This window comes from Leucoraja erinacea, chromosome 4 (assembly GCF_028641065.1).
Source record: "Leucoraja erinacea ecotype New England chromosome 4, Leri_hhj_1, whole genome shotgun sequence".
Lineage (NCBI taxonomy): Eukaryota > Metazoa > Chordata > Chondrichthyes > Rajiformes > Rajidae > Leucoraja > Leucoraja erinaceus.
Genome location: NC_073380.1, coordinates 9729218 through 9754785, shown reverse-complemented (window position 1 = coordinate 9754785; position 25568 = coordinate 9729218). Strand labels below are relative to the sequence as shown.

At 43.3% G+C, this 25568-nt stretch overlaps 1 protein-coding gene across 2 annotated transcripts in view; it reads left to right on the top strand.

Moving 5' to 3' along the window:
• Window positions 1-25568, top strand: part of LOC129696141 (copine-3-like) — a 52801-nt gene that overhangs the window by 9894 nt on the left and 17339 nt on the right. For both annotated transcript variants that reach the window (XM_055633651.1, XM_055633650.1), the window contains exons 3-11: window positions 1445-1624; window positions 4809-4883; window positions 7907-7978; window positions 11789-11872; window positions 15638-15727; window positions 17158-17253; window positions 18304-18390; window positions 19763-19822; window positions 24568-24701. In XM_055633651.1, coding sequence (XP_055489626.1) covers window positions 1445-1624; window positions 4809-4883; window positions 7907-7978; window positions 11789-11872; window positions 15638-15727; window positions 17158-17253; window positions 18304-18390; window positions 19763-19822; window positions 24568-24701 — 878 coding nt within the window. The remainder of the gene's footprint in view (window positions 1-1444; window positions 1625-4808; window positions 4884-7906; window positions 7979-11788; window positions 11873-15637; window positions 15728-17157; window positions 17254-18303; window positions 18391-19762; window positions 19823-24567; window positions 24702-25568) is intronic.

Sequence of the window (25568 nt, the reverse complement as noted above, 5' to 3'; positions counted from 1 at the left end):
AGTGACCCGGGTTCGATCCTGACCTCGGGTGCTGTCTGTGTCTGGAGTTTGCATGTTCTCCCTGTGATCGTGTGGGTTTGTTCCGGGTGCTCTGGTTTCCTCCCATATTCCTAAGACGTGCGGGTTTTTTTGGGTTAATTGGCCTCCGTAAATTGCCCCTTGTGTGTCAGGAGTGGATGTGAAAGTGGGATAACTTTGAACTAGTGTAGACATAGACAATGGGTGCAGGAGTAGACCATTCGGCCCTTCGAGCCAGCACCGCCATTCACTGTGATCATGGCTGATCATCTACAATCAGTACCCTGCTCCTGCCTTCTCCCCACATCCCCTGACTCTGCTATCTTTAAGAGCCCTATCTAGCTCTCTTGAAAACAGGTATGAACAAGTGATTGATGGTTGGTGTGAACTTGGTGGGCCTGTTTTCATGCTATATCTTTCAATCAATTCAATCGAACTTGACATTGGCCTGGATGACTTTTCGATCTTTCTGCCAACAAATGTTAACTCTGCTTTCAAATGAGACTTTTTATGCTATTTAAAATATCAAGGTCTTTGACATACCCGAGCTCCATATCCTGAATGGGTCCATTCCAGGTGATTTATGGCATATGTTTGTAATAGTTTAACTCTCCAACTAATCAGATTGAAGGATCCTCACTGTGCCTCGAGCAGTAAGAAGAATGCAACAAAAACACATAAAATGAGATAAAGATTAGTTTCTGCCTAGTAGAAAAAAAACTAAAAACATGGAAGCAAGCTTTTCTTCATGACGAGAGAAATTTGGTATTCATTATAAAAATTTACTTATGTTCATAAGACACTGGAGCAGAATTTTGCCATTCGGCCCATAGAATTTCCTCCGCTATTCGATCATGGCTGATCCATCTTTCCCTCTTGACCCAATTCTCCTGCCTTCTCCATGTAAGCTTTGACACCCTAACTAATTCATTATCTGCTTTAAAAATACCCTATGACTCAGTCTCCCCCGCCATCTGTGGCAATAAATTCTCCATATTTGCCACCCTCTGGCTAAAGAAAATCCCCCTCATCACCATTCTGTTTGTACCAGCGTTGATTTTGCGGCTGTTTTCATTGGGTATGCAGTGGAATCGCATGGTCTTACACTGATCTCCTAACTGTGTCTCCAGGCTAGATGGCAGCTGAGCAAGAACTGTGGACCCCTAACCCTACTGGAGCTGGTCTACCTGCATGTGTTCATACTCTGGAAGTTATTCTTCAATTTGTATCTGAGCCCATTTTCCAATTTGCTGAGGAAGTGTTTTGCTGACGCCTGTTGTCCTTTTTCCAGGAAGCCTTGAGTACATTTCCTTTTTTAGCAATGTAGCGTTAAATTGATGGTCAGTTCTTTGGCTGGAAATATTGTTGATTTTTTTCCATCATCATCTTGTTACTTTTATTAACCAAAGGCATATTTATTTTGTAGATTGATCGCACGGAACAAGTTAAGAATTGCCTTGCCCCAAAGTTCTCGAAAAAGTTCCTGGTTGATTTCTACTTTGAGCAGATTCAGAAATTAAAGTTTGGAGTTTATGATATTGATAACAAAACGATTGACTTGAAAGATGATGACTTCTTGGGACAGTTTGAATGCACTCTTGGACAGGTAATGAAAGGAATTTTAGTCCCTTATTTGACCAGACCTTTCATTTAAGTTGCTTTGTTTATTTAAGATGCATGAACTTGAGATGATGAACATGTAGTGTTCTCAGCGGGAGTAAAATGTGATTAATTTAACAATATTTAAGAGTGAGCAATAAATAGAGTTGCATTTTCTTAAATATACCCATGCAGAGATAGTGTGGTTAATGTGTAGGAAAGAACTGCAGATGCTGGTTTAAATGAAGGTAAACACAAAATGCTGGAGTAACTCAGCAGGACAGGCAGCATCTCTGGAGAGAAGGAATAGGTGACGTTTCAGGTCGAGACCCTTCTTCAGACTGATGTCGGGAATGGGCTGTACAGAGATAAATGTAGTCGGAGACAGTAAGACTGGTGAGAGAACTGGGAAGGGGGAGGGAATGGAGAGAGAGGCAAAGCAATTAAAGCAAGTAAAATGGTAAATAATTCTACTTGGATTTTAGCAAAACATTAGCGGGTGCTGTTGAATCCAAGTATAATAGCCAACATTTAGGATTACAGATTCAGTGATTTAACCAAATGCAGTTTAGTTTGGAGGCTGGTGCAGTGGTAGAGTTGCTGCCTTACAGCTCCAGAGACCCAGGTTTGATCCTGACTTTTGGTGCTGTCTGTACGGAGTTTGTACATTCTCCCTGTGACCATGTGGGTTTTCGCCGGGTGGTCCGGTTTCCTCCTGCACCCCAAAGATGTACAGATTTGTAGGTTAATTGGCTTTGATAAAGATTGTAAATGATCCCCAGTGTGTGTAGGATAGTGCTAATGTATGAGGATCACTGGTCAGCATGGACTCAGTGGGCCGAAGGGCCTGTTTCCGCACTGCACCTCTAAGCTTAAAAGGAATACAGCACAGAAACGGGCCCTTTGGCCACCGTGTCTACACTGACTGTCGACACACATTTATACATTCTCGTGTACCACTTCAATCTCCACTCTCTACACATGAGGGTGTACAATGAAGGCATTGCAGAGGGTGGTGAAAATTGCCCAACGCATCACCAGTTCCTCGCTCCCCTCCATTGAGTCTGTCCAAAGCAAGCGCTGTCTGCGGAGGGCGCTCAGCATCGCCAAGGACTGCTCTCACCCCAACCATGGACTGTTTACCCTCCTACCATCCGGGAGGCGCTACAGGTCTCTCCGTTGCTGAACCAGCAGGTCGAGGAACAGCTTCTTTTCCGGCGGCTGTCACTCTACTCAAAAACGTACCTCGGTGACTGCTTTGATAAAGATTGTAAATGATCCCTAGACACTTATTATTACTTATTCAAATCGTTTGCTGGATGTCGCTCTTCAAGGGAGATGCTAAAAATGCATTTCGTTGTCTCCTGTACTGTACACTGACAATGACAATTAAACATTGAATCTGAATCTGAATCTGAATGAGGTACAGAGGGGAATTAACCGTAAAATCTCATGTCTGGGGTGTGGGAGGAAACTGGAGTACCCCATGTAAATCCAAATGGCCACAGAAAGAATGTACAAAAATGCCACGCAAACAACACCCAAGGTCAGGATCGAACCTAGGTCTCCGTGGAGTGCTGAGGCATCAGCTCTACCACCCTAATTGGGCAGTCACAGTGCATTACATAGAACATAGGTGAAGGCGTAGGCCATTCGGCCCTTCGAGCCATCGCCGCCATTCAATATGATCATGGCTGATCATCCAGAATCAGTATCACGTTCCTGCCTTCTCCCCGTTCCATTGATTCCATTAGCCCTAAGAGCTATATTTGCAACTCTCTCCTTAATACATCCAGTGAATTGGCCTCCACAGCCTTCTGTGGCAGAGAATTCCACAGATTCACGACTCTCTAGGTGACATTTTTTTGGCCTACTACTTAATCTTAAACTTTGACCTCTGATTCTGGACTCCCCCGTCATCGGGAACATGTTTCCTGCATCTAGCCTGTCCAATCCTTTAATAACTTTCTTACTATAAGATAACCTCTCAACCTTCTAAATTCCAGCGATATAAGCCCAGTTTACCCATTCTTTTATCATATGTCAATCCACCATCCCAAGAATTAACTTGGTGAACCAACATTGCACTCCCTCAATAGCAAGAATGTCCTAGGAGACCAAAACAGCACACAATACTCCAGGTGCGGTCTCACCAGGGCCCTGTATGACTGCAGTAGGACCTCTTTGCTCCTATACTGGACAGGCTAGATACAGGAAAAATGTCCCCGATGACGGGGGAGTCCAGAATCAGAGGTCAAAGTTTGAGAATAAAGGGTAGGTCACTTAGGAGTGAGATGAGGAAAGACTTCTTCGCCCAGAGAAGCTGTGAATCTGTGGAATTTGCTGCCGCAGTGGAGGCCAATTCACTGGGTGTTTTCAAGAGGGAGTTAGATTTAGCTCTTTGGGCTAATGGAATTAATGGATATGTGGAAAACGCAGGAATGGGGTACTGATTTTAGATGATCAGCCATGATCATATTGAATGGCGGTGCTGGTTCGAAGGGCCGAATGGCCTAGTCCTGCACCTAGTTATCTCTGTTTCTCTGTTTGTACGTCAAGCATGATACCCCCTTCATAAATCCATGCTGACTTTGACCGATCATAAATCCATGCTGACTTTGACTGTGGTGATGATGACACATAACCTGGCTGTCGATGTGTATTGGAAAGAGTTGGATGAGTGCAGTCTTTAGACATAATTTACACAAGTACAATTTTTCACTTTTTGTCAGAAATGTAGCTGAAGTAAAACAATGAACTCAGCCGTTCCTGCAGCAGCTGTGAAGGTAAAGGGAGCGCCAACACCCTGCATGAGGATCCTTGGTGCAGAGCCTTGACCTGAAACGTCGACCATCCCTTTCCCTCCAAAGATGCTGCCTGACTCTTAAGTTCTTTCAACAGTTTGATTTTGCTCCGGATTCTATCATCTTATCTCTTGACCTTGCCTGCTGCCTTTCCAATCTGAACTATGATGGAGTAACATTATAGATTTGGTCAGAGAGTGCTGGAGTAACTCAGCAGGTCAAACCGCATCTCTGGAGGACACAGATAGGTGACGTTTTGGATCGAGACCCTTCTTCAGATGTAGACGTGGTCACATTTGGTTAGCTGGTTTAATATTTTAAACTTTGGATGCTATTATGAGATTTCTGCATAATTTAAAACTGATCGTACTTCAATTGTTTATGTAGATTGTTTCCAGCAAGAAGCTGATGCGCCCACTCATGCTGGAAAATAAGAAGCTTGCAGGCAAAGGAGTCATCTCGGTAAAGAACAAAACTATTTTTGAAATTATTTATCATGTTTTATCGTCATTTATTGTGGATTGACTGAAGTTTTATGATCCTTCATTATCCTTCAGATAATTTTTGAAATTTTGTTTTGGAAGTAACTTTGGTGCTTCAAGTGTGTCCAGTGTATTTGCCTAAAGTAGGGGGATCCGAACTTCCATTTCTAGAGCAGAGGACTAAAGCCCCTGTCCCACTTTCCCGAGTTAAACTCACGAACTCTCCCGAGTTTTCCCCTTGATTCAAACTCGGAGAATGTCCGTAGGAGTCCGTAGATATTTCGTAGCGGCTCGTAATGCCAGCTGTAGGTACTCGGGGCATCAGGTAAGTCGGGACGTTTTTTCAGCATGTTGAAAAATGTCCACGAGTAAAAAAAAAGCCCCGAGTACCTATGGCTGGCTATTACTGTAATTCTGAATTGAGGGGAAAACTCGGGAGAATTAGTGGGACGGGCTTAAATGTCAGAATGTCTGCAGGTACAACAATAGGAATGATACACTGACCACCTTCCACAACACCTTGGGTGATCTCTCTTGGTAGACGGTGACTTGCTGCTTTAGTTCTATGGATTCTGAAATGACTGACGGGACACTGTTAGACCCCATAGACTTTGTCACATATACCTGATGCGTAGTCTGGCTAATATGGAACAGTAAAGCACGGGAACAGGCTCTTCGGCCCACAATGCCCATGCTGAACAAGATGGCAAGTTAAACTGAAGATAGACACAAAATGGTGGAGTAACTCAGCATCTCAGGAGAGAAAGAATGGGTGATGTTTTGGATCGATACACTTCTTCAGACTGATGTATATCATGTTCAGTGGGAGGTACATCGATAAGGAAGTGTAAGGTGTGAAAACATGACAAAGGGAATGGATATCAAGGAGCATATAGAATAGATCATTGTTAGTTGGGAGAAGATAAACAAGAAAGCAAACAGATAAAATGTAGTCGTAGACAGTGAAACTGGTCGGAGAACTGGGAAGGGGGACGGACGGGATGGAGAGGGAAAACAAGGGTGACTTGATTTTAGAGAAGTCAATGTTATATCTATAAACCATTCATTCATTCATGTCGCTGGGGTGTAAGCTGCCCTAGCGAAATATGAGGTGCTGTTCCAAGTTAAACTAATCTCTTCTGCCTCCATATAATCCATATGTCTCCATTCCCTGCATATCCGTGTGCCTGTGTGTGCGTGCGTGTGAAGATGTGTGTGTGATGTGTGTGTGATGTGTGTGTGTGTGTGTAATATATATATATGTGTGTATATGTGTGTGTGTATGTGTGTGTATATATGTATATATATATATATATGTATATGTATACACACTGAACTTTTTTTTCTCTCTCCTTTATTATATTGTTTACAGTGTATTATGTTTACATATTCTGTTGTGCTGCTGCATGTAAAAAAAATCATTTTTCTATCTGGGACATATGACAATAAAACACTCTTGACTCTTGGATTATGTTTTAATAAGTGAGTGGGTATATTACACATTCTGAAAGCATGAGAAGATCCGTGAATCATTTGTTCTGATTAGCAGGTAACCTGTGCGATGATGGTACTCAGAAATGGTCTCATTCTTGCATCTGCTCTTGCAAACACAATATTCTGCCCAGCAAAGCTAACTTTGCATAAGTTACAGCCTCATTGCTGGGGATGTTAACCTGAGGGGGTGTTGATATTAGTTCACTTATCCCAGGGGTTCACAACCTTTTTTGTCCCATTTACCCCAGGCAACTTTAATAGCACATAACAATGTTATTTCACTTATTTATGAACAACTAATGATGAACAGAGACCGGTGTACCAGAACCAAACACCGTCAGTCAATGAGAAAAAATATGTACAAATCCAGAATCAACAAATTTAAGTAACAAAGGAGGTAAATTTACCCCAGTTTGGGAACCCTTGACTTAACCTGTCAGTGGACTTTGGGTTTTGTTAGCACAATGTTGTAAGGTGCCTGGTGTAGATTTGTGTCAGATATGAGATGTTGTTTGCTTTGGACACTTGTTTATCTGGATTATCGAACATTTTATTGTTGCACTTAACATAATGTTGAATTTCGTCATCAATTTCAGCCGAGAATTGACTCCCGAGACATGGAGTGTTTTCTGTTTTCCAAGATCATATAATGAAGAAATACGCTCTTTGTCCATGGCTATGGCAACCATCCAGTACCAATCGAAGCTAATCTCATTTTCTAGCACTTGGACCATAGTCATCTACGTACTTGTCCATAGCCTTCTGTATCCATGGCTATTCTAATAATCTTCTATGTCATACAGTAATACAGCACGGAAAAAGGCCAAAGATAGACACAAAAAGCTGGAGCAACTCAGTGGGACAGGCAGCATCTCTAGAGAGAAGGAATGGGGGAAATAGGCCCTTTGGCCCAACCTGTCCATGCTGACCCAGATGCCCCTTCTATGCTAGTCCCATTTACCTGTGTAGGAAGGAACTGCAGATGCTGATTTATACTGAAGATAGACAGAAAATGCTGGAGTAACTCAGCGGGACAGGCAGCATCTCTGGAGAAAAGAAATAGGTGAGGTTTTGTGTCGGAACCCTTCTCCAGGCTAAAAATCTTGAATGTTTCCTGAACTCTAGAATTTTGTGTTCCATTTACCTGTGTTTGGCCGATGCACCTCTAAACGTATCCTATCCATGGAGTGTAAAAATGTATTTTAAATATTGTTGTTGAACTTTCCTTGACTACATCCTCTGGCTAAATCCTGTAAATTCGCTGTCCAAAACCAGTTCATTATTTTCAAAAATTGTTTGCAAGAGCAATTTCAATGAAGAATATGCATCATCCATCTGAAATTTGAATGCCTGGAGAAACTTGTCTTCATCACGTGAGGTCATGCGAGCTATGATCTTAAACCAAACAGCACATAATGGACCCAATCTCAGTCCAAATGTTGTTAAGCAAGGGTGCGTCGTCACTTCTAATATTTAAAATATATACATTTATTTCCTCTTGACTCTTAGATTTTGGCAGAAGAAATCAAAGATAACAGAGCAGTAAATTTGCAGCTTCAAGCACAAAATCTGGATAAGAAGGTATTGTTAAACTTTTCCAAAACTCTTCTTGTTTTTAATATGTATTTCTTCTTGTCTCACGTCACATGCAGCTATAATGAGGACAGCAGTCACCCATCTAATGTGTATAGTCCAAACTGTTAGGGTTATTCACATCCAGTGGAGAGCAACTTGATGTTGACATGTCCCTCATACTCATCTTTGTGGGCGCATCTTAGTACACATTTTTAAATGTCCACAATTTTAACAATTGTTTCTCAAGGCTGGATTTCCTTGGCCTACTGGTGATTTTACTTCCATAGAACATGGAATAGTACAGCGCAGTAATGGGCTCTTCGGCCCAAAATGTTTGTGCCTAACATGACACCAACTTCAACTGGTCTCATTCGCCTGTACGTGATCAATATAACCATACAACAATTACATCACGGAAAGAGGCCATCTCGGTCCTTCTAGTCCGTGCCGAACACGTATTCTCCCCTAGTCCCATCTACCTACACTCAGACCATAACCCTCCATTCCTTTCCCGTCCATATAACTATCCAATTTATTATTAAATGATAAAATCGAACCTGCCTTCACTGGAAGCTCATTCCACACAGCTACCACTCTCTGAGTAAAGAAGTTCCCCCTCATGTTGCCCCTAAACTTCTGTCCCTTAATTCTCAAGTCATGTCTTCTTGTTTGAATCTTCCCTACTCTCAGTGGGAAAAGCTTATCCACGTCAACTCTGTCTATCCCTCTCATCATTTTAAAGACCTCTATCAAGTCCCCCCTTAACCTTCTGCGCGCCAAAGAAGAAAGACCTAACTTGTTCAACCTTTCTCTGTAACTTAGTTGCTGAAACCCAGGCAACATTCTAATAAATCTCCTCTGTACTCTCTCTATTTTGTTGACATCCTTCCTATAATTAGGCGACCAAAATTGTACACCATATTCCAGAATTGGCCTCACCAATGCCTTGTACAATTTTAACATTACACCCCAACTTCTATACTCAATGCTCTGATTTATAAAGGCCAGCACACCAAAAGCTTTCTTTATCACCCTATCTACACGAGATTCCACCTTCAGGGAACTGTGCACAGTTAATCCTAGATCCCTCTGTTCAACTGCATTCCTCAATTCCTACCATTTACCATGCACGTCCTATTTTGATTTGTCCTGCCAAGATGTAGCACCTCACACTTATCAGCATTAAACTCCATTTGCCATCTTTCAGCCCACTGATATTCCTGTATTCCCTGCACTTCGATGTGTCTGTCTAAAAGCCTCCACCACCACCCCTGACTATGCATTTCAGGTCCCCACTATTGTGTTTTAAAATATAAATACATGCCTTGCACATCTCCATTAAACTTTGCCCCTCTCACCTTTTAGCTAAGCCCTCCAGACCCCAAGAAAGGGAGTTTGTGGAGTGCCTCCGAGATGGATTCTTAGAACAGTTTGTACTGGAGCCTACCAGGGAGAAGGAAATTCTGGATTTAGTGTTGTGTTATGAACCAGATTTGATCAGGGAACACAAGGTAAAGGAACCATTAGGAGGTAGTGACCATAATATGATAAGTTTTAATCTGCAATTTGAGAGGGAGATGGTAAAATCGGAAGTGCCAGTATTGCAGTTGAAGAAAGGGGATTATGGAGGCATGAGGGGGGAGCTGGCCAAAGTTGACTGGAAAAGGATCCTAGCAGGAATGACGGTGGAACAGCAATGGCAGGTGTTTCTAGGAATTATCCAGAAGATGCAGGATCATTTCATTCCAAAGAGGAAGAAAGATTCTAAGGGGAGTAAGAGGTGACTGTGGCTGACAAGGGAAGACAAGGACAGTATAAAAAAATAAAAGAGAAGTATAAAATAGCAAAGATGAGCAGGAAGCCAGAGGATTGGGAACTTTTAAAGATCAACTGAAGGTAACTAAAAAGGCTATATGGGGAGAAAAGATGAAGTACGAAGGTAAGCTAGCCAACAATATAAAGGAGGATAGTAAAAGCTTATTTTGGTATGTGAAGAGGAAAAAATTAGACAAAATCAGGTGAATTTATTATGGGGAACAAGGAAATGGTAGATGAGTTAAACAGGTACTTTGGTTCTGTCTTCACGAAGGAAGACATAAACAATCTCCCAGATGTACTAGGGGAAAGAGGAGGAACTGAAGAAAATTCACATTAGTCAGGAAATGGTGTTGGGTAGGCTGAAGGCTGATAAATCCCCAAGGCCTGATGGTCTGCATACCAGGGTACTTAAGGAGTTGGCTCTAGAAATCGTGGATGCATTGGTGATAATTTTCCAATGTTCTATGGATACTGGAGCAGTTCCTGTGGATTGGATGGTAGCTAATGTTATCCCACTTTTCAAGGAAGGAGGGAGAGAGAAAGCAGGGAATTATAGACCAGTTAGCCTGACATCAGTGGAGGGGAAGATGATGAAGTCGATTATCAAAGATGTAAAGATTTGGATACTAGTAACAGCATGGATTTACAAAGGGGAAATCATGCTTGACTAATCTTCTGGAATTTTTTGAGGATGTAACAAGTAAAATGGACAAGAGAGAGCCAGTGGATGTGGTGTACCTGGGCTTTCAGAGAGCGCTTGATAAGGTCCCACACAGGAGATTAGTGGGCAAAATTAGAGTACATGGTATTGGGGGTACGGTATTGACATGGATGGAAAATTGGTTGGCAGATAGGAAACCAAGAGTAGGGATTACGGGTCCCTTTCAGAATGGCAGGCAGTGACTAGTGGGGTGTCACAAGTCTCATGGTGGTACCGCAGGAATTAAAAGTAACATTAGCAAATTTGCAGATGACACAAAGCTGGGTGGCCGTGTGAACTGTGAAGAGGATGCTATGAGGATGCAAAGTGACTTGGACAGGTTTGGTGTGTGGGAAGATGCATGGCAGGTGCAGTATGTGGATAAATGTGAGGTTATCCACTTTGGAAGCAAGAACGGCAAGGCTGATTATTAACTGAATAGTGTAAAGTTAGGAAAAGGGGAAGTACAACGAGACCTGGGTGTCCTTGTTCATCAGTCACTGAAAGTAAGCATGCAGGTACAACAGTCAGTGAAGATAGCTAAGGTTCTGAATGTCTACTCTATCTATGCCATCTTGTATCCATCCATCTATTGGCCATATCTATTTGCCCTGTGAAGGCATTAACCTAGAAGCATTGTTAAAGTTGTGACCATTGACACAATTGTGAGAATGGCTCGGTATTTCAAGCAACAATTTAAAAAGTCAACTATGTTGATATGCTCAGGAAGGACCTGCAGATGCTGGTTTAAACTGAAGGTAGACACACAAAAAGCTGGAGTAACTCAGCGGGACAGGCAGCATCTCTGGAGGGAAGGAATGGGTGACGATTCGGGTCGAGACCCTTCTTCAGACTGAAAAAACGTCATTCATTCTTTCCAGAAATGCTGCCTGTCCCGCTGAGTTACTCCTGCTTTTTGTGTCTATCTATGTTGATATGCTGCTGGATTTACACCTACATTTGATTGGGTAACGATGCAGATTTATGTTGCAGTCCAATAGCTTCAGGGACACTGTTATTGATGCCAGTATATCATTTCCAGATGCATTTAATATAAAAATCAATCCTTAAACTGAAGGGATTTTTAATTTGCCTCTGAATCATGAGCCTAGACCTCTCGTTCAGTACATTTTACTATTACTTAGTATTACCTTTACTAAGATCTGTGCTGCTTCTCACTATAACAGGGTTTTACACTTTATTACATTGTGTACTGGATCAATAACATTTTCTGCTTGCCCCGCATCGTATTCCAACCTAATCAATGACTTTTTTTAATCATTACTTGTGGTGGGCAGGATCTCTTTGGGAAATCTGATCCATATTTGGAGATCTCCAAACAGACTCAGGATGGAAAATGGCAAATCGCACACAGGACAGAGGTAGGTTATCCCAAGAGGTGAATCCTAGCTGTTCACTTGTATTAAATACTGCTCTTTATCTTTTTGCTTTAGTTTTGTTAATATACATTTTTGAGTACAGTGATTCTTTTAGTGGTGGGAGATTCGAGGGCCAGAGGGCACAGCCTCAGAATGAAAGGACGTACCTTTAGAATGGAGATGAGGAGGGATTTCGTTAGCTAGGGGGTGAATCTGCGGAATTCATCGCCACAGATGGCCAAGTCATTGTGTATTTTTGAAGCGGAGATTGATGGGTTCTTGAATTTGTAAGGGGTGTCGGAGGATATGGGGAGAAAGCATGAGAATGGGGTTGAGGGAAAAAATAGATCAGTGATTGAATGGCGGAGTAGATCCGATGGGCTGAATGGCCTAATCTTACTCCTATACCCTGTGGTCTTTTATTGATTAAGTGATGAAGTTGTCGGCAATAACCTGCTTTGAATAGTACCTTTTTAATGGAGATAAAGATATACAAGGAAAATCAGACCCCCTGCCAAAAGTTTGGAATGAATGGAGCTGAGCAAACATGGTGGGTGATGGTGGGTTTTGAAGGGAGTCCAAATGAAGGAAAGTGAGCTAAATAGGCAGAACTGTAGATGCTGGCTGACCAAAGAAAGTCACAGAATGCTGGAGTAACTGGACGGGTCACTTAGCATGCCTGGAGAACATGGATGGAACGGTCCCGATTCTCTGATTAGTATGGGTGCCAGAGGTTATGGGGAGAAGGCAGGAGAATGGGGTTAGGAGGGAAAGATAGATCAGCCATGATTGAATGGCAGAGTAGACTTGATGGGCCGAAAAGCCTAATACTCTCCTATCAGTCATGAACCAGAAATGTCACCAAACCATGTTATCCCGGGAGGCTGCCTGACCTGCCGTGTTACTCCAGCACTTTGTGCTTTTCTCTGGATACACAGTGAAGGTCAGAGCCGGTCTTGACAAAGGATTTAAGTGCATACTGTCCAGGATGTCCGAAGTACACCAAGAGTTGTACTTGTACCCAGCCAAATGTTGTCTGATGCAGTAAATGCATAAAGTAATCCATATCAGTGTGTTGCAGTGTAAAGCCTGGATCACTGCCAGTCTGATTTAGACATTGATGATGCAGCAGTCCAGCAATCTACTCACTGGCAGCTCGCGCTACTGAGGTGTTCCCAGCTGAGCTGACTCCCCATGAAGTGCTAATCCAGCATGCTGTGAAGAGAGAAGGAATTAACTGCAGGTGCTGGTTTAAACTGAAGATGGACACAAAATGTTGGAGTAACTCAGCGGGACAGGCAGCATCTCTGGAGAGAAGGAATGGGTGACATTTCAGTCGGGTCTGAAGAAGGGTCTCGGCCTGAAACGTCGCCCATTCCTTCTCTTCAGAGATGCTGCCTGTCCCGCTGAGTTGCTCCAGCATTTTGAGTCTATAGGGCCTGTCCCACTTGGGCGTAATTTGCGCGTTACGCAGGTGGCGGGCGAAGATTTTGTGTATCCCAAAATCCTGGGGTGCCGCACGAGGCCGCACGTCACTGCCTAGGCCACCACGTGCCATGCGCGCATAATGCTGACGCGCAAATGACGCCCAAGTGGGACAGGCCCTTATGGTGCGAAGTGATGCTGTTTGTTATCTAGCCACTGCCACACTGTAGGACTCTTGCTGTCTCTCTCTCTGTCAGACTAGTGCTGCTATTCACATGGTGGTGTAACCTCAGCCCTGGTTATCTACACTCGGAGCTATTTTGAGATTTATCCGGCAAGGGCTTCTCCAGTTTCCTTTGCTGCGTGAGAAGCCTTCCAGCACCTATTGTACAAGCTCCAAACATAGAGCTATAGCGAAACACTAAGCAACGTCTTCAGGTTGAGACCCTATTTTATGTTTGCCTTTTTAAAATCATTTTCTAAGTAGAGACCCCCTCCCCCCACTCACCATCAACAGCACCACAGTCACATCTGTGGAATCATTTATGTTCCTTGGAACCATCATCTCCAGGAACCTTAAATGGGGGGCCACCATCAACTCCACAGTCAAAAAGGCCTAACAGGGATGTACTTCATGCGGCAGCTGAGGAAGCACAATCTGCCACAGGCAATGATGGTCCAGTTTTATACGGCCATCATAGAGTCTGTCCTCACCTCCTCCATCATGGTCTGGTTTGGCTCAGCCACCAAGCACGACATCCGGAGGCTGCAGCGAATCATTCCATCAGCCGAGAAGGTTGTTGGCTGAAACCGTCCCTCCATTGACGAACTGTACACTGCAAGGGCCAGGAAGCGAGCGGGTAAGATCATCTCTGACCCCTCTCACCCTGGCCACAAACTCTTTGAATCACTTCCCTCTGGAAGGCAACTCCGGACTGTCAAAGCTGCCGCAGCCATAGACACAGTTTTTTTCCTTGAGCAGTAGCTCTACTCAATAACCAAAAATCTGTAGCCTCCTTGTGCCCTGGTATTTTATTTAATTCTTCACATGTTTAATTTATAATGTTTTACTTTTAATTGTCTACTGTAGATCGTGTTGTTACTTGCGTGCAAAGCACCAAGGCAAATTCCTTGTATGTGCACATACTTGGCTAATAACATTTATTCAATTCAATAATCAGCAGAATAACACAAACAGTGTGGTGATGATGATAGGAGATTTGATATCCAGTACACACCCAGACTGGTGATGATCAGCATGCCTAAAAGGATTCTGTCAATATGTTCTCTTAATGTATAGAAAGGAACTGCAGATGCTGGTTTACGCTAAAGATAGACACAAAATGCTGGAGTATCTCAGCGGGTCAGGCAGCATCTCTGAAGAAAAGGAATAGGTAATATTTCGGGTCGGAACCGTTTTTCACATAGTCTGTGTTCACCTATTACCTGACATGCTTTGTCCTGCCTCTCCCCTCCCCTCTTCTAGCTCTTCCCTGTCCCCAAATAATCAGTCCGAAGAAGGGTCCCGATAGGAAACGCCGTCTGTCCATGTTCCGACATTCCAGTGGCAGCGGCACGACTCGGGGCTGAGACGGCACTCGGTGAGAGCGGCCTGGCGCGGGGCTGAGACGGTGCTCTGGTGAGGGCGGCCCGACTCGGGGCTGAGACGGTGCTCCGGTGGCTGGGGCGGCGTTCCGGCGGCGGCGACCTGAGTCCGGGGCTCGGCCGCGGGCCAGTGGACGACATCGTCGGGAGCTCGCGGGTTACAGCCTGGTGCCTGTTTTCCGGAGCTCCCGCGGCAACAGCTGCGTCCGCTGGACTTGGAGGGCGGCAGCTTCGACCACCCCGGGCCGCGGAGCTTGAACCGGCCGTTCGCGGAGCTCGGTGAGCCGCGGGACTGACTTACCATCGCCCGGTGGGGTAACAACATATCGCCTCAGCGCAGAGGGAGAATGAGGAGTGACGAGACTGTGACTTTAAGACTTTTGCCTCCATCAGAGTGAGGAGGTGCCTTGTGAACTCACTGTGGTGGATGTTAGTTTGTGTTTATTGTGTGTTTTGTTGTTTATTATTATATGTATGGCTGCAGGCAACGACATTTCGTTCAGACCAAAAGGTCTGAATGACAAATAAAGGATCTAATCTAATCTCCAGGGATGCTACCCGATCCACTGAACTGCTCCAGCCCTCTGCGTCTTTTTAAACATTAAAAAGGATTTTAATTGTCACCTTTCTCCACTGCGAAGAGAGAAAGATTTGGAAAATGTTGCACACTCCATGTATTGTCAGAGAATGCTTTGCTTCGCACTTTGTTCATTCACCTCCCTCTGTTCTCTTTATCAGGTCATCAAAAACAACTTGAATCCCAGCTGGAAAGCATTCAAAGTCGCTTTGCACTCCCTCTGTGACGGGGACTTACAGAGGCCCGTCAAGGTATCCACACTTTAGTTTTAAAACAAACAATAGGTCTCGTTTCCAGCGAAAGATGAGAACCAATGTTGCTGTGCATGATAATTGTTTAGTTACAGATCACACCTTTATTGGTTTCAGCTGGAGGTGAAATTTGATCTTTGAGGGAAAAAGTACAACGTGTGTCTCTCTACCCATGGAGTGATGTGCCAATACTTAACTTTGGGCCAGCACTGTAGATGCGTCTTTATTTTGTAACTCTAGCACAGTGGGACAGTGTTCAAATGCTTTAAAAAAAAATAATAATTAAATTTCATACTGGTTTCAGAATTGTTGGACATAGTTTTCCCTATTAAAATATGCATCTCATCAATGGGCTAGATTTTTATTCCTAATTAACAGCATCTGAATGAAGTATTTAATCTGTAAATCAACTAAACTTGTGGTAAAGGTTCCTGGCTGATTTACCGATTAACACAAATATTGCCGCAATAATAGCATTACTTAGTCATATTAGCACAGAAACGGACCCTTCGGCCCATCTCGCCCATGCCATCCAAGATGCCCCACCTAAACTGGTCCCATTCGCCTGCATTTGATCCATAACCCTCGAAACCTTTCCTACCCCTGTATCTGTCCAAGTGTCTTTTAAATAGCTGACCTTCTCAAAAAGCTGATTGTTGTGGCAATATACACAATTCCGTCGCTAACATGGAAGCATCATTTTCCTTTTATTCTCTCTGTGTTGCTGCTGCGTTGGCATATTTGATTTTACATTAGATTTGTTATCCGCAGCCTAATTAAATAAAGATGGAGCAGGATTTATTCACATGTCTTTTCGATCGTTTCTTAATATAATTTTTCTCTTCCTGTTCCCAATTCTACATAGATTTGTCAGCTCTAATTGAAAATTTAAAAACAACTGCAGACTGGGAAAAACAGAAAGTACTACAAACACTCAGCATATATGGAAGGGTCTCATTTGCAGATTGTTTCTCTTCCCAATGATTTTTGCCTGAACTTTTACCCGCACTTTGTTTTTTTGTTTCGCCAAATCAAATGATTGCTGCGTTTCAGTGCTGACCCTATTTTAGTTCTCCAGTGAGTTATTGTATTATTTACCAGAGACACAGATGTCAGTTTTCGTGTCCAATATCAATATGTGCAAAGCATTACCTTGCCCAGGCTAGTCTGAAAGATCAGGCACGACTTGGGACTGGGACGGCAGGGTAGAGTTGCTGCCTCACAGCGCCAGAGTCCCGGGTTCGATCCTGACTATGGTTGCTGCCTGCACAGAGTTTGTACGTTTCCCCCATGACCACGTGGGTTTTCTGTGGAGGGCCAGGTTTCGTCACAAAGAGATGTGATCGTTCAGGGTCGGTGGGTGCGTGGAAAGAAGAATGCTAAAGTTCTTTACTCTTTCTTGCTGACGACCCCTTCTGTTGTTTCACCAGGTGGAATGCTATGACTACGATAATGATGGATCTCATGATTTAATCGGCTCCTTCGAGACCACTGTTGCAAAATTCCAAGAAGCTTCGCAGAGTGGAGTAAGATTTTAATCTTGAATTTAATCCAATTATCTCATTGTTAGTATGTGCACTTGTAATTTAATAATCACCTATTAATATATGGTATAGAAACATAAAAAATAGGCGCACGAGTAGAATCAATATGATTCAATATGATCATGGCTGATCATCCAAAATCAGTACCCTGTTCCTGCTTTTTGCCCATATCCCTTGATTCCGTTAGCCCTAAGAGCTAAATCTTAAGGCCCTGTCCCACTTTCCAGAGTTACTCACGAACTCTCCCGAGTTTCCCCCTTGATTCGAAATCGGGGAATGTCAGATAATGTCAGTAGCAAACTCGTAGGAGTCCGTAGATGTTTTGTAGCGGCTCGTAATGCCAGCCGAGGGGATCACGGGGCAAGAGGTAAGTCGGGATGTTTTTTCAACATGTTGAAAAATGTCCACCAGTTTTTTTTTGTTTTTTTTAAATAGCCCCGAGAACCTACGAACGACTATTACCGTAATTCTACGAGTTCGAATCAAGGGAAAAACTCGTGAGAGTTCGTGAGTAACTCGGGAAAGTGGGACAGGAACTTAACTCTCTCAAAACATCCAGTGGATTTGCCTCCACTGCCTTCTGTGGCAGAGAATTCCATAAAGTATACAAAAAATATTTTTGTATTTTATATTATATATTGTATTTGTATTATACAAAAGTATAAATGCTTTTCTATCAAATCATTGCGTTTATATAATGTTTGAAGAATTAGCACCACAATGATGGGTCATTAAAACCTGCCTGGGTTTTGTTCCTGATTTGCATTCTTGCCAGAAATGTACTTTATTCATATTATGTAATATGGTAAATTTCCTAATTTATTCCTATTGACTTTATTTCATATAGCAAACAAAAGATGACATTCATCTGTAATATTTCAAATGTGTTGGTGTGTCACTAATGTTTCATTCCTCAGTATTTATTTTTCATATTTTTATGTTTAACTATATTGCTGGTGTAATGTCAAATGGATGGAATGTCAAATGGATGGAATTGATATTTAGAATCTGACATTTGTGTTTCTATTGCAGGCTGCGTTTGATTGTATTAATCCAAAGAAAAAGCAGAAAAAGAAAAGTTACAAAAATTCTGGGACTGTTTTAATTAAAACATGTGAGGTAAGGTATGAAGAAATGCATTTTAAGTTCAGTTGTCCACAATATTGAAACTGTCGGTGTACAATTTGTTCTTTAACTCTCATTTTAATGAATGGGAAAGGAAAATAAGTGTGTTTACATTTTTTGTATGGCTAGTTTATTGTGTGCAGAAATGAATGACTCCAGGAAAGAGCGGAACTCGCTATCAAAACATGGAGGGGACGGGGGACAATTTTTTGGAGGCCAAGCGCGCACAATCTCTTATACGCCCGCTGCTTCGGAGGCTCAATCCAGCGCTAAAAGCGGAGATTTTAAAGTCGGGATGACAAACTTGGGGGACATGTCCCCCACCTCTCAAAACATGGGGGGGGGAGACATGTGGCCCCTCTGGCCCCCCCGGGTTTTCCGTCCCTGACTCCAGGTCGTTTATTGAATACCACATACAGACATATTTAGGAGATGGAACCATAGAGTAATAACTGGAATACTAGAGGATGGCAGGCAGGTATTTCTCTCAATCAAGTGAAGTACATAATGGGAAGACAGAGTGCTGGAGTAGCTCGGTGGGTCAGGCGGCTTCGGTGGCACAGCGGTAGAGTTGTTGCCTGACAGCGCTTGCAGCTCCGCAGACCCGGGTTCGAACCCGACTACGGGTGCTGTCTGTACGGAGTTTGTATGTTCTCCCCGTGACCTGCGTGGGTTTTCTATGCGATCTTTCGCTTTCCTCCCCCACGCCAAAGACATACAGGTATGTGGGTTAATTGGCTTGATATATGTGTAAATTGTCCCTAGTTTGTGTAGGATAGTGTTAATGTGCGGGGATCGCTGGTCGGCGCAGACTCAGTAGGCTGAAGGGCCTGTTTCCACACTGTATCTCCAGATTGAATTAATCTCGGGTTAATATGGATCCATGTTCTCCTGAGAGGCTGCCTGACACTCTCAGCTACACAGCACTCTGTGTCGCCTTTTGTAAACCAGCATCTGCAGTTCCTTGTTAGGACAAGTACACGGTGGGGTTCCCATGTGACTGCATTGACACTTACTTTTCTTAATGACATTGGGGTCGGCTACAGTCAACAGAGACTACTTTGCAGTGTCATCAATAGTGAGTGGGGAAATGGGCAGACATGACAGATGCAATCTATTGATGATAAATGTGAAGTGATGCCATTTAGGTGAAGCAATGTTTATATGGAGTATAATCTAATTCGAAGAGAGATGGATTGTAGATGTAGCAGGACCTGGAAGTACATATTCGCTGGAGAGTACAAAGATGAATTCAGGACATGAATATGGAGAAGTAAAATATTGAAGTCAATGCCATGTTGATTTTGTTTTGTTACAAACATGAGTATTACCGTATTGCTAATCCAACTAAATATTCAATCAATAGATTGTGAAGGATTATTCTTTCCTCGACTACGTTATGGGTGGCTGCCAGATGAACTTTACTGTAAGTATCTAATTTATTTTTGATTTAAACATGAATGTAACAAAAACAACATTTAAGAGACACCTGGACAGGTATATGGATAGGAAAGGTTTAGAGGGATATGGGCCAAACATGGGCAGGTGGGACATTTGCAGATGGGGCATCTTGGTCAGCATGGAAAAGTTGGGCCAAAGGGTCTGTTTCCGTGCCGTGGGACTCTATAATTCGGAGCGTAGAAACGTAGAAAAAAGGTGCAGGAGTAGGCCATTCGCCCCATCGAGCCATCACTGCCATTCAAAATGATTATGGCCGATCATCCTAAATCAGTACCCAGTTCCTGATTTTCCCCAAATTCGTTGATTCCCTGAGAGCTATATCTATCTCTTGAAAACATCCAGTGAATTGGCCTCGACTGCCTTCTGTTGCAGAGAATTTCACAGATTCACAACTCTCAGGGTGAAAATGTTTTTCCTCATCTCAGTCCTAAATGGTCTACCCCTTATTCTGAAACTGTGACCCCTGGTTCTGGACTCCCCCAACATCAGGAACATTTTTCTTGCATCTAGCCTGTCCAATCCTTTAAGAATTGTATATGTTTCTATAAGATCCAGCAAGAGTACTTCATTCAACCTCTTGAGATGCTTCACTATTCAACAAGTTGAGTGATGACCTGTCTACCTAAGAAAATCTCGTTCACCCTTTAGTTTTTTATTATTTATCCACCTATATCTTAAAAATATTTGCTCTAATGTCCTTTGAAAGAGAGTTCCAAAGACTCCCAGCCATCTGATGGGGAGAAAATTAATCTGGTCTGTCTTAAGTTGGCAACCTTGTAATGAACAATATAATCGGATTCCAGATTCTCCCACAAAAGGGAATATCTTATCCTTATCTATTGACCTAAATTCTCTATATTCCTCAGTAGTATGCAACACTGATTACAATTCTGTGAAGTATCAAGTGATTCTGATAATTGTCATAAATCAAATTCTGACATTAACCATGTTTGTACATTTCTAAAAGGTATTAATTTTCATTTGTGAAATCTTCATAAATATAAAATGATGGAACCAAGAATTGACAAACGTAGAGACGTTGATCAGCATAGTTTTATCGGCCTCATCAACTGTACTGGTGATGTATAAATGGGAATTTAGAAGAAGATTTGACAAGAATAACTCGACAATCACGGCAATCTTTAATCTACATGGTGACTGGGGAAACAAAATTAGCAGTAATAGCATGGAGATCAAATTCATGGGGCATGAAATGGTTTCCTTGATCAACGTAATGAAGGCACAAACCAGGGAACAAGATAATTTACATGTAGTGCATGCGAAGGACTAATTAAGAACCTTGTAGTTAATGGGCCTTTCAGGAGGACTGATCATAAAATGGTAGAATATTGTATGATGATTGAAGGTAATATAGCACAATATGAAAAAAAGTATTCAATTAAAAGGTATAACAGTAAATGAGCAACACCCAAAGTGTAAAAATTAACAGTTTACAACACATATAAATATTTCCCAATTGTAGAGCACACATTTCCCACTGAAAATGATGGCCGTCAAGGGCAGTGTAAGATCATATTAGAAGAAAGGAAGATAGCTTTTAAATTTGCCAAACAAACTTGAGGGTTGAGAGAGTTTCCAATGTCTGAACATGGGAGGACCCTACAATGCTGCTGAGGAGCTGCTGTGGAGCTGCTGAGGAGCTGCTGTGGAGCTGCTGAGGAGCCTGCCGTGGAGCTGCTGAGGAGCTGCTGCAGACTTACCTACGTGGAGCTGACCGGCTTCGGGGCGTGGAGAGCGGCGGTGGCGCGTTGATGCGGCCCGGCTCCGGTGGATGGTGACACTGGGAGCTCGCGGATCCCCGGTGGGAGGCTGCTTTGCGGGGCACCGGCAGCGGCGACTTCTCCCGCCCGAATTGCGGGGTTGAGAGTGACCTGGAGGGGGGCCCTACAACGCCCGGCGCGGCCTTAATTTGCGCCCGCCGGGGGCTTTGACCTCGACTTCGGGAGGGAAATGGAGTGCAGGGGAGAGACAAGAACTTTGCCTTCCATCACAGTGAGGAGGAGAGCCACTGTGATGGATGTTTATGTGAATAGTGTTGGTGTGTGTTTTGGTTCTTTTATTGTATTGTATGACTGCAGAAACTATATTTCGTTTGAACCTCATGTGAGGTTCAAATGACAAATAAAGGTATTGTATTGTATTGTATGATAATGTAGAACGTGAGGGTAAGCCAATGAGAACTGTAAAACTCCTATCGACATGGAAAACGAGATTAGGAGCAGTAAAAGTGGATCCCTTGCAGATGAACTTCTACAGGTGCACAGTAGAGAGCATTAACTGGTTTCACCATGGCCTGGTTTGGCAACCTGAACGTCCGATAGGCTGCAAAAAGTTGTGAAAACTGCCCAGTCCATCACCGGCCCTGACCCCCCCCTCTCCCCACCATCGAAGGGATTTATCGCAGTCGCTGCCTCGAAAAGACATCCAACATCATCAGAAACTCACACCATCCTGGCCACACACTCATTTCACCACTGTCATCGGGAAGAAGGTACAGGTTCAGGAACAGCTTCTTCCCTATAGCCGTCAAGCTATTAAACACTACAACCACATATAGGCTCTGAACTACAATAGACTATTATTATTATTGTTGCACTGTTCTGTTTTTTTTGAGTATGTGTGTTATATATTCACACTGAGCTTTTCTTTTTTTCTCTCGTGTTTGATTGATAAAAATACATCTACTGATGCTCCTGAACACATCATCAGTGATGTAACCCGAGGTCGGTCATTGGGTGTTTCGGGTCTTTCAACATCAGACACCCTCACCCAGGCGACCCAGCCGTGGTTGATCAGACCACGACTTGTTTTCAGCATTCACTCCTCCCCATGGACCTTCTCTCCTGATCCAGAGCCATCTCGTGGCCTTCTCCGCTGCCTCTGTGGTGTTCTTGATGGCTCTTCTCCTTGCCATTCCATTGATGCCCAGTGTACTCAATGCTTTGTAGAGCGATTGCCCTGCAAAACCTCTGCAACCAACCTCGATGGGCATACACCTTGCCTTCCAGCCCTGCTTACGGCAATCTATGACCAGCTCTTCGTACTTGGTCATCTTCCTCTCGTGGACCTCCTCCAGACGATCCTAAGGTCATACTATGTTTACATATCCTGTTGTGCTGCAGCAAGTAAGAATTTAATTGTTCCATCTGGGACCTATGACAGTAAAACGCTCTTGACTCTTTACTCTTGAAGACCTGAAGCTTTCTATTGAGGAGCAAGGAATTTTTTTTTTGTGTGTCCGTGTGTGTGGCCGTGTGTGTGTCCGTGTCCGTGTGTGTGTGTCCGTGTCCGTGTGTGTGTGTCCGTGTGTGTGTGTGTCCGTGTGTGTGTGTGTCCGTGTCCGTGTGTGTGTGTGTGTGTGGGTGTGTGTCCGTGTCTGTGTGTGTGTGTGTGTGTGTGTGTGTGTGTGTGTGTGTGTGTGTGTGTGTGTGTGTCCGTGTGTGTGTCCGTGTGTGTGTCCGTGTGTGTCCGTGTGTGTGTGTCCGTGTGTGTGTGTATGTGTGTGTGTGTGTGTGTCCGTGTCCGTGTGTGTGTCCATGTGTGTGTGTGTGTCCGTGTCCGTGTCCGTGTGTGTGTCCGTGTCCGTGTGTTTGTGTGTGTGTGTGTGTGTCCGTGTCCGTGTGTGTGTGTGTGTGTGTGTGTTTCCACTAACCAGGCCGCCTCTCTCTCTCTCTCTCTCTGTGTGTGTCCACTATATACTAGACTACACTGTGTGTGACTACACTACACTGTGTGTGTCCCCGTGTCCGTGTGTGTGTGTGTCCGTGTGTGTGTGTCCGTGTGTGTGTGTGTCCGTGTGTGTGTGTTCGTGTCCGTGTGTGTGCGTGTCGTGTGTGTGTCTACGTGTGTGTTGGTAGTATGTGTTTCCGCGTGTGTGTCCCCGTGTGTCCGTGTCCGTGTGTGTGTGTGTGTGTGTGTGTGTGTGTGTGTGTGTGTGTGTGTGTCCGTGTCCGTGTGTGTGTGTGTCCGTGTGTGTGTGTCCGTGTGTGTGTGTTCGTGTCCGTGTGTGTGTGTGTCCGTGTCCGTGTGTGTGTGTCCGTGTCCGTGTGTGTGTGTCCGTGTCCGTGTGTGTGTGTCCGTGTCCGTGTGTGTGTGTTCGTGTGTGTGTCCGTGTCCATCTTCATAGAAGAAGAACCATAGTCCCCTGTAAATCATGGAGGACAATGAGCCTGAATGAGGAGCTGAGAACTAATATTATATTGAGTGTAGTAATATTGAAGAAATTATTGGAATGTCGATACATTTTTTATGTTTACATTTCTTTATTATCGTTATAGAAACATAGAAACATAGAAATTAGGTGCAGGATGTTGTATTCTTTATAATGTGCTGCAATGGCAATCCGCATTTCACTACACCAATTGGTGTATGTGACAAATATAGAACCTTCGAACCTTTGACGTGATGATCTGCATCCAAAGGTTTTGAATGAGTTTGTTACAGAGTGGTGACTTGTCACCATCCAAGATCCCATAGATTCTGACATGGTTCCCACAGTGGGCCACAGGGCCTGTTTCTGTATTTGGACTCAAAAGGCCTTTGATAAGATGTCACGTCAAGGATTCAGCAAAATGTTTAACAAAGTTTTCATGACCCGAATTACGCGAGAGGTCGGTGCATTAACCTGTTTGTTATTTTAATTCAACAGAAAGCGTTGTTCACATCAGTGGTTCATTACTTTTTTTCTAGGTTGGCATAGATTTTACAGGCTCCAATGGTGATCCCCGCTCTCCTAATTCCCTTCATTATATCAATCCTAATGGATTTAATGAGTATTTGATGGCAATCTGGTCTGTTGGAATGGTTGTTCAAGATTACGACACGTGAGTATTCCTTTTTTTAACCCAATTATATTTGTTTAGTTGAGACCCTTCTTCAGACTGAGAGACGGGGGAAAGGGAAACAAAAGAAATAGACGGTTATATTGAGAGAGATATAGAACAAATGAATGAATGATGTGCAAGATTTGCATATCTTTAATTCATTTGTTCTCTCTATATATATATATATATATATATACGTGTTCGGCACGGACTAGAAGGGTCGAGATGGCCTGTTTCCGTGCTGTAATTGTTATATGGTTATATATAGTTATATGGTTATAAATTAACCAAGTTAAAATGTAAATGTCTTTATAGGTGGCAATTTAACTCGACCAATATTTGCATTGATAACTTTAATAAAAATCTTGCTTTTCTTTCTACAGCTGGCAAAGCTAGATTGAAATGATCTTGTGCTGGATCTTGCTTTGTTAGTAAGAGCTGATGTCGAACTAGTTCAGTGGGCATTCTTGGGAGTGTGGCAGTGGGCACACTGAAAGTGAAATGCTCATCTACACTACTCTGGAGTGAAGTGTGTTTAATTAATTGTTTCGGTCCAAGCGATCACATTCTTACTAAAGATCAGCAGTACTGGCATTTTATTTTCAGTTAGTCAATGATTTCTGCGATTCTTTGAAGTATACAAACTCATGAGAGGAATAGATCGGGTAGATGCACTGTCTTTTTTTCTAGGTTGGCATAGATTTTACAGGCTCCAATGGTGATCCCCGCTCTCCTAATTCCCTTCATTATATCAATCCTAATGGATTTAATGGGTATTTGATGGTAATCTGGTCTGTTGCCATCAGAGTAGGTGCCCAGAGTAGGTGAACCGAGGACCAGAGGTCATAGGTTCAAAGTGAAGGGGAA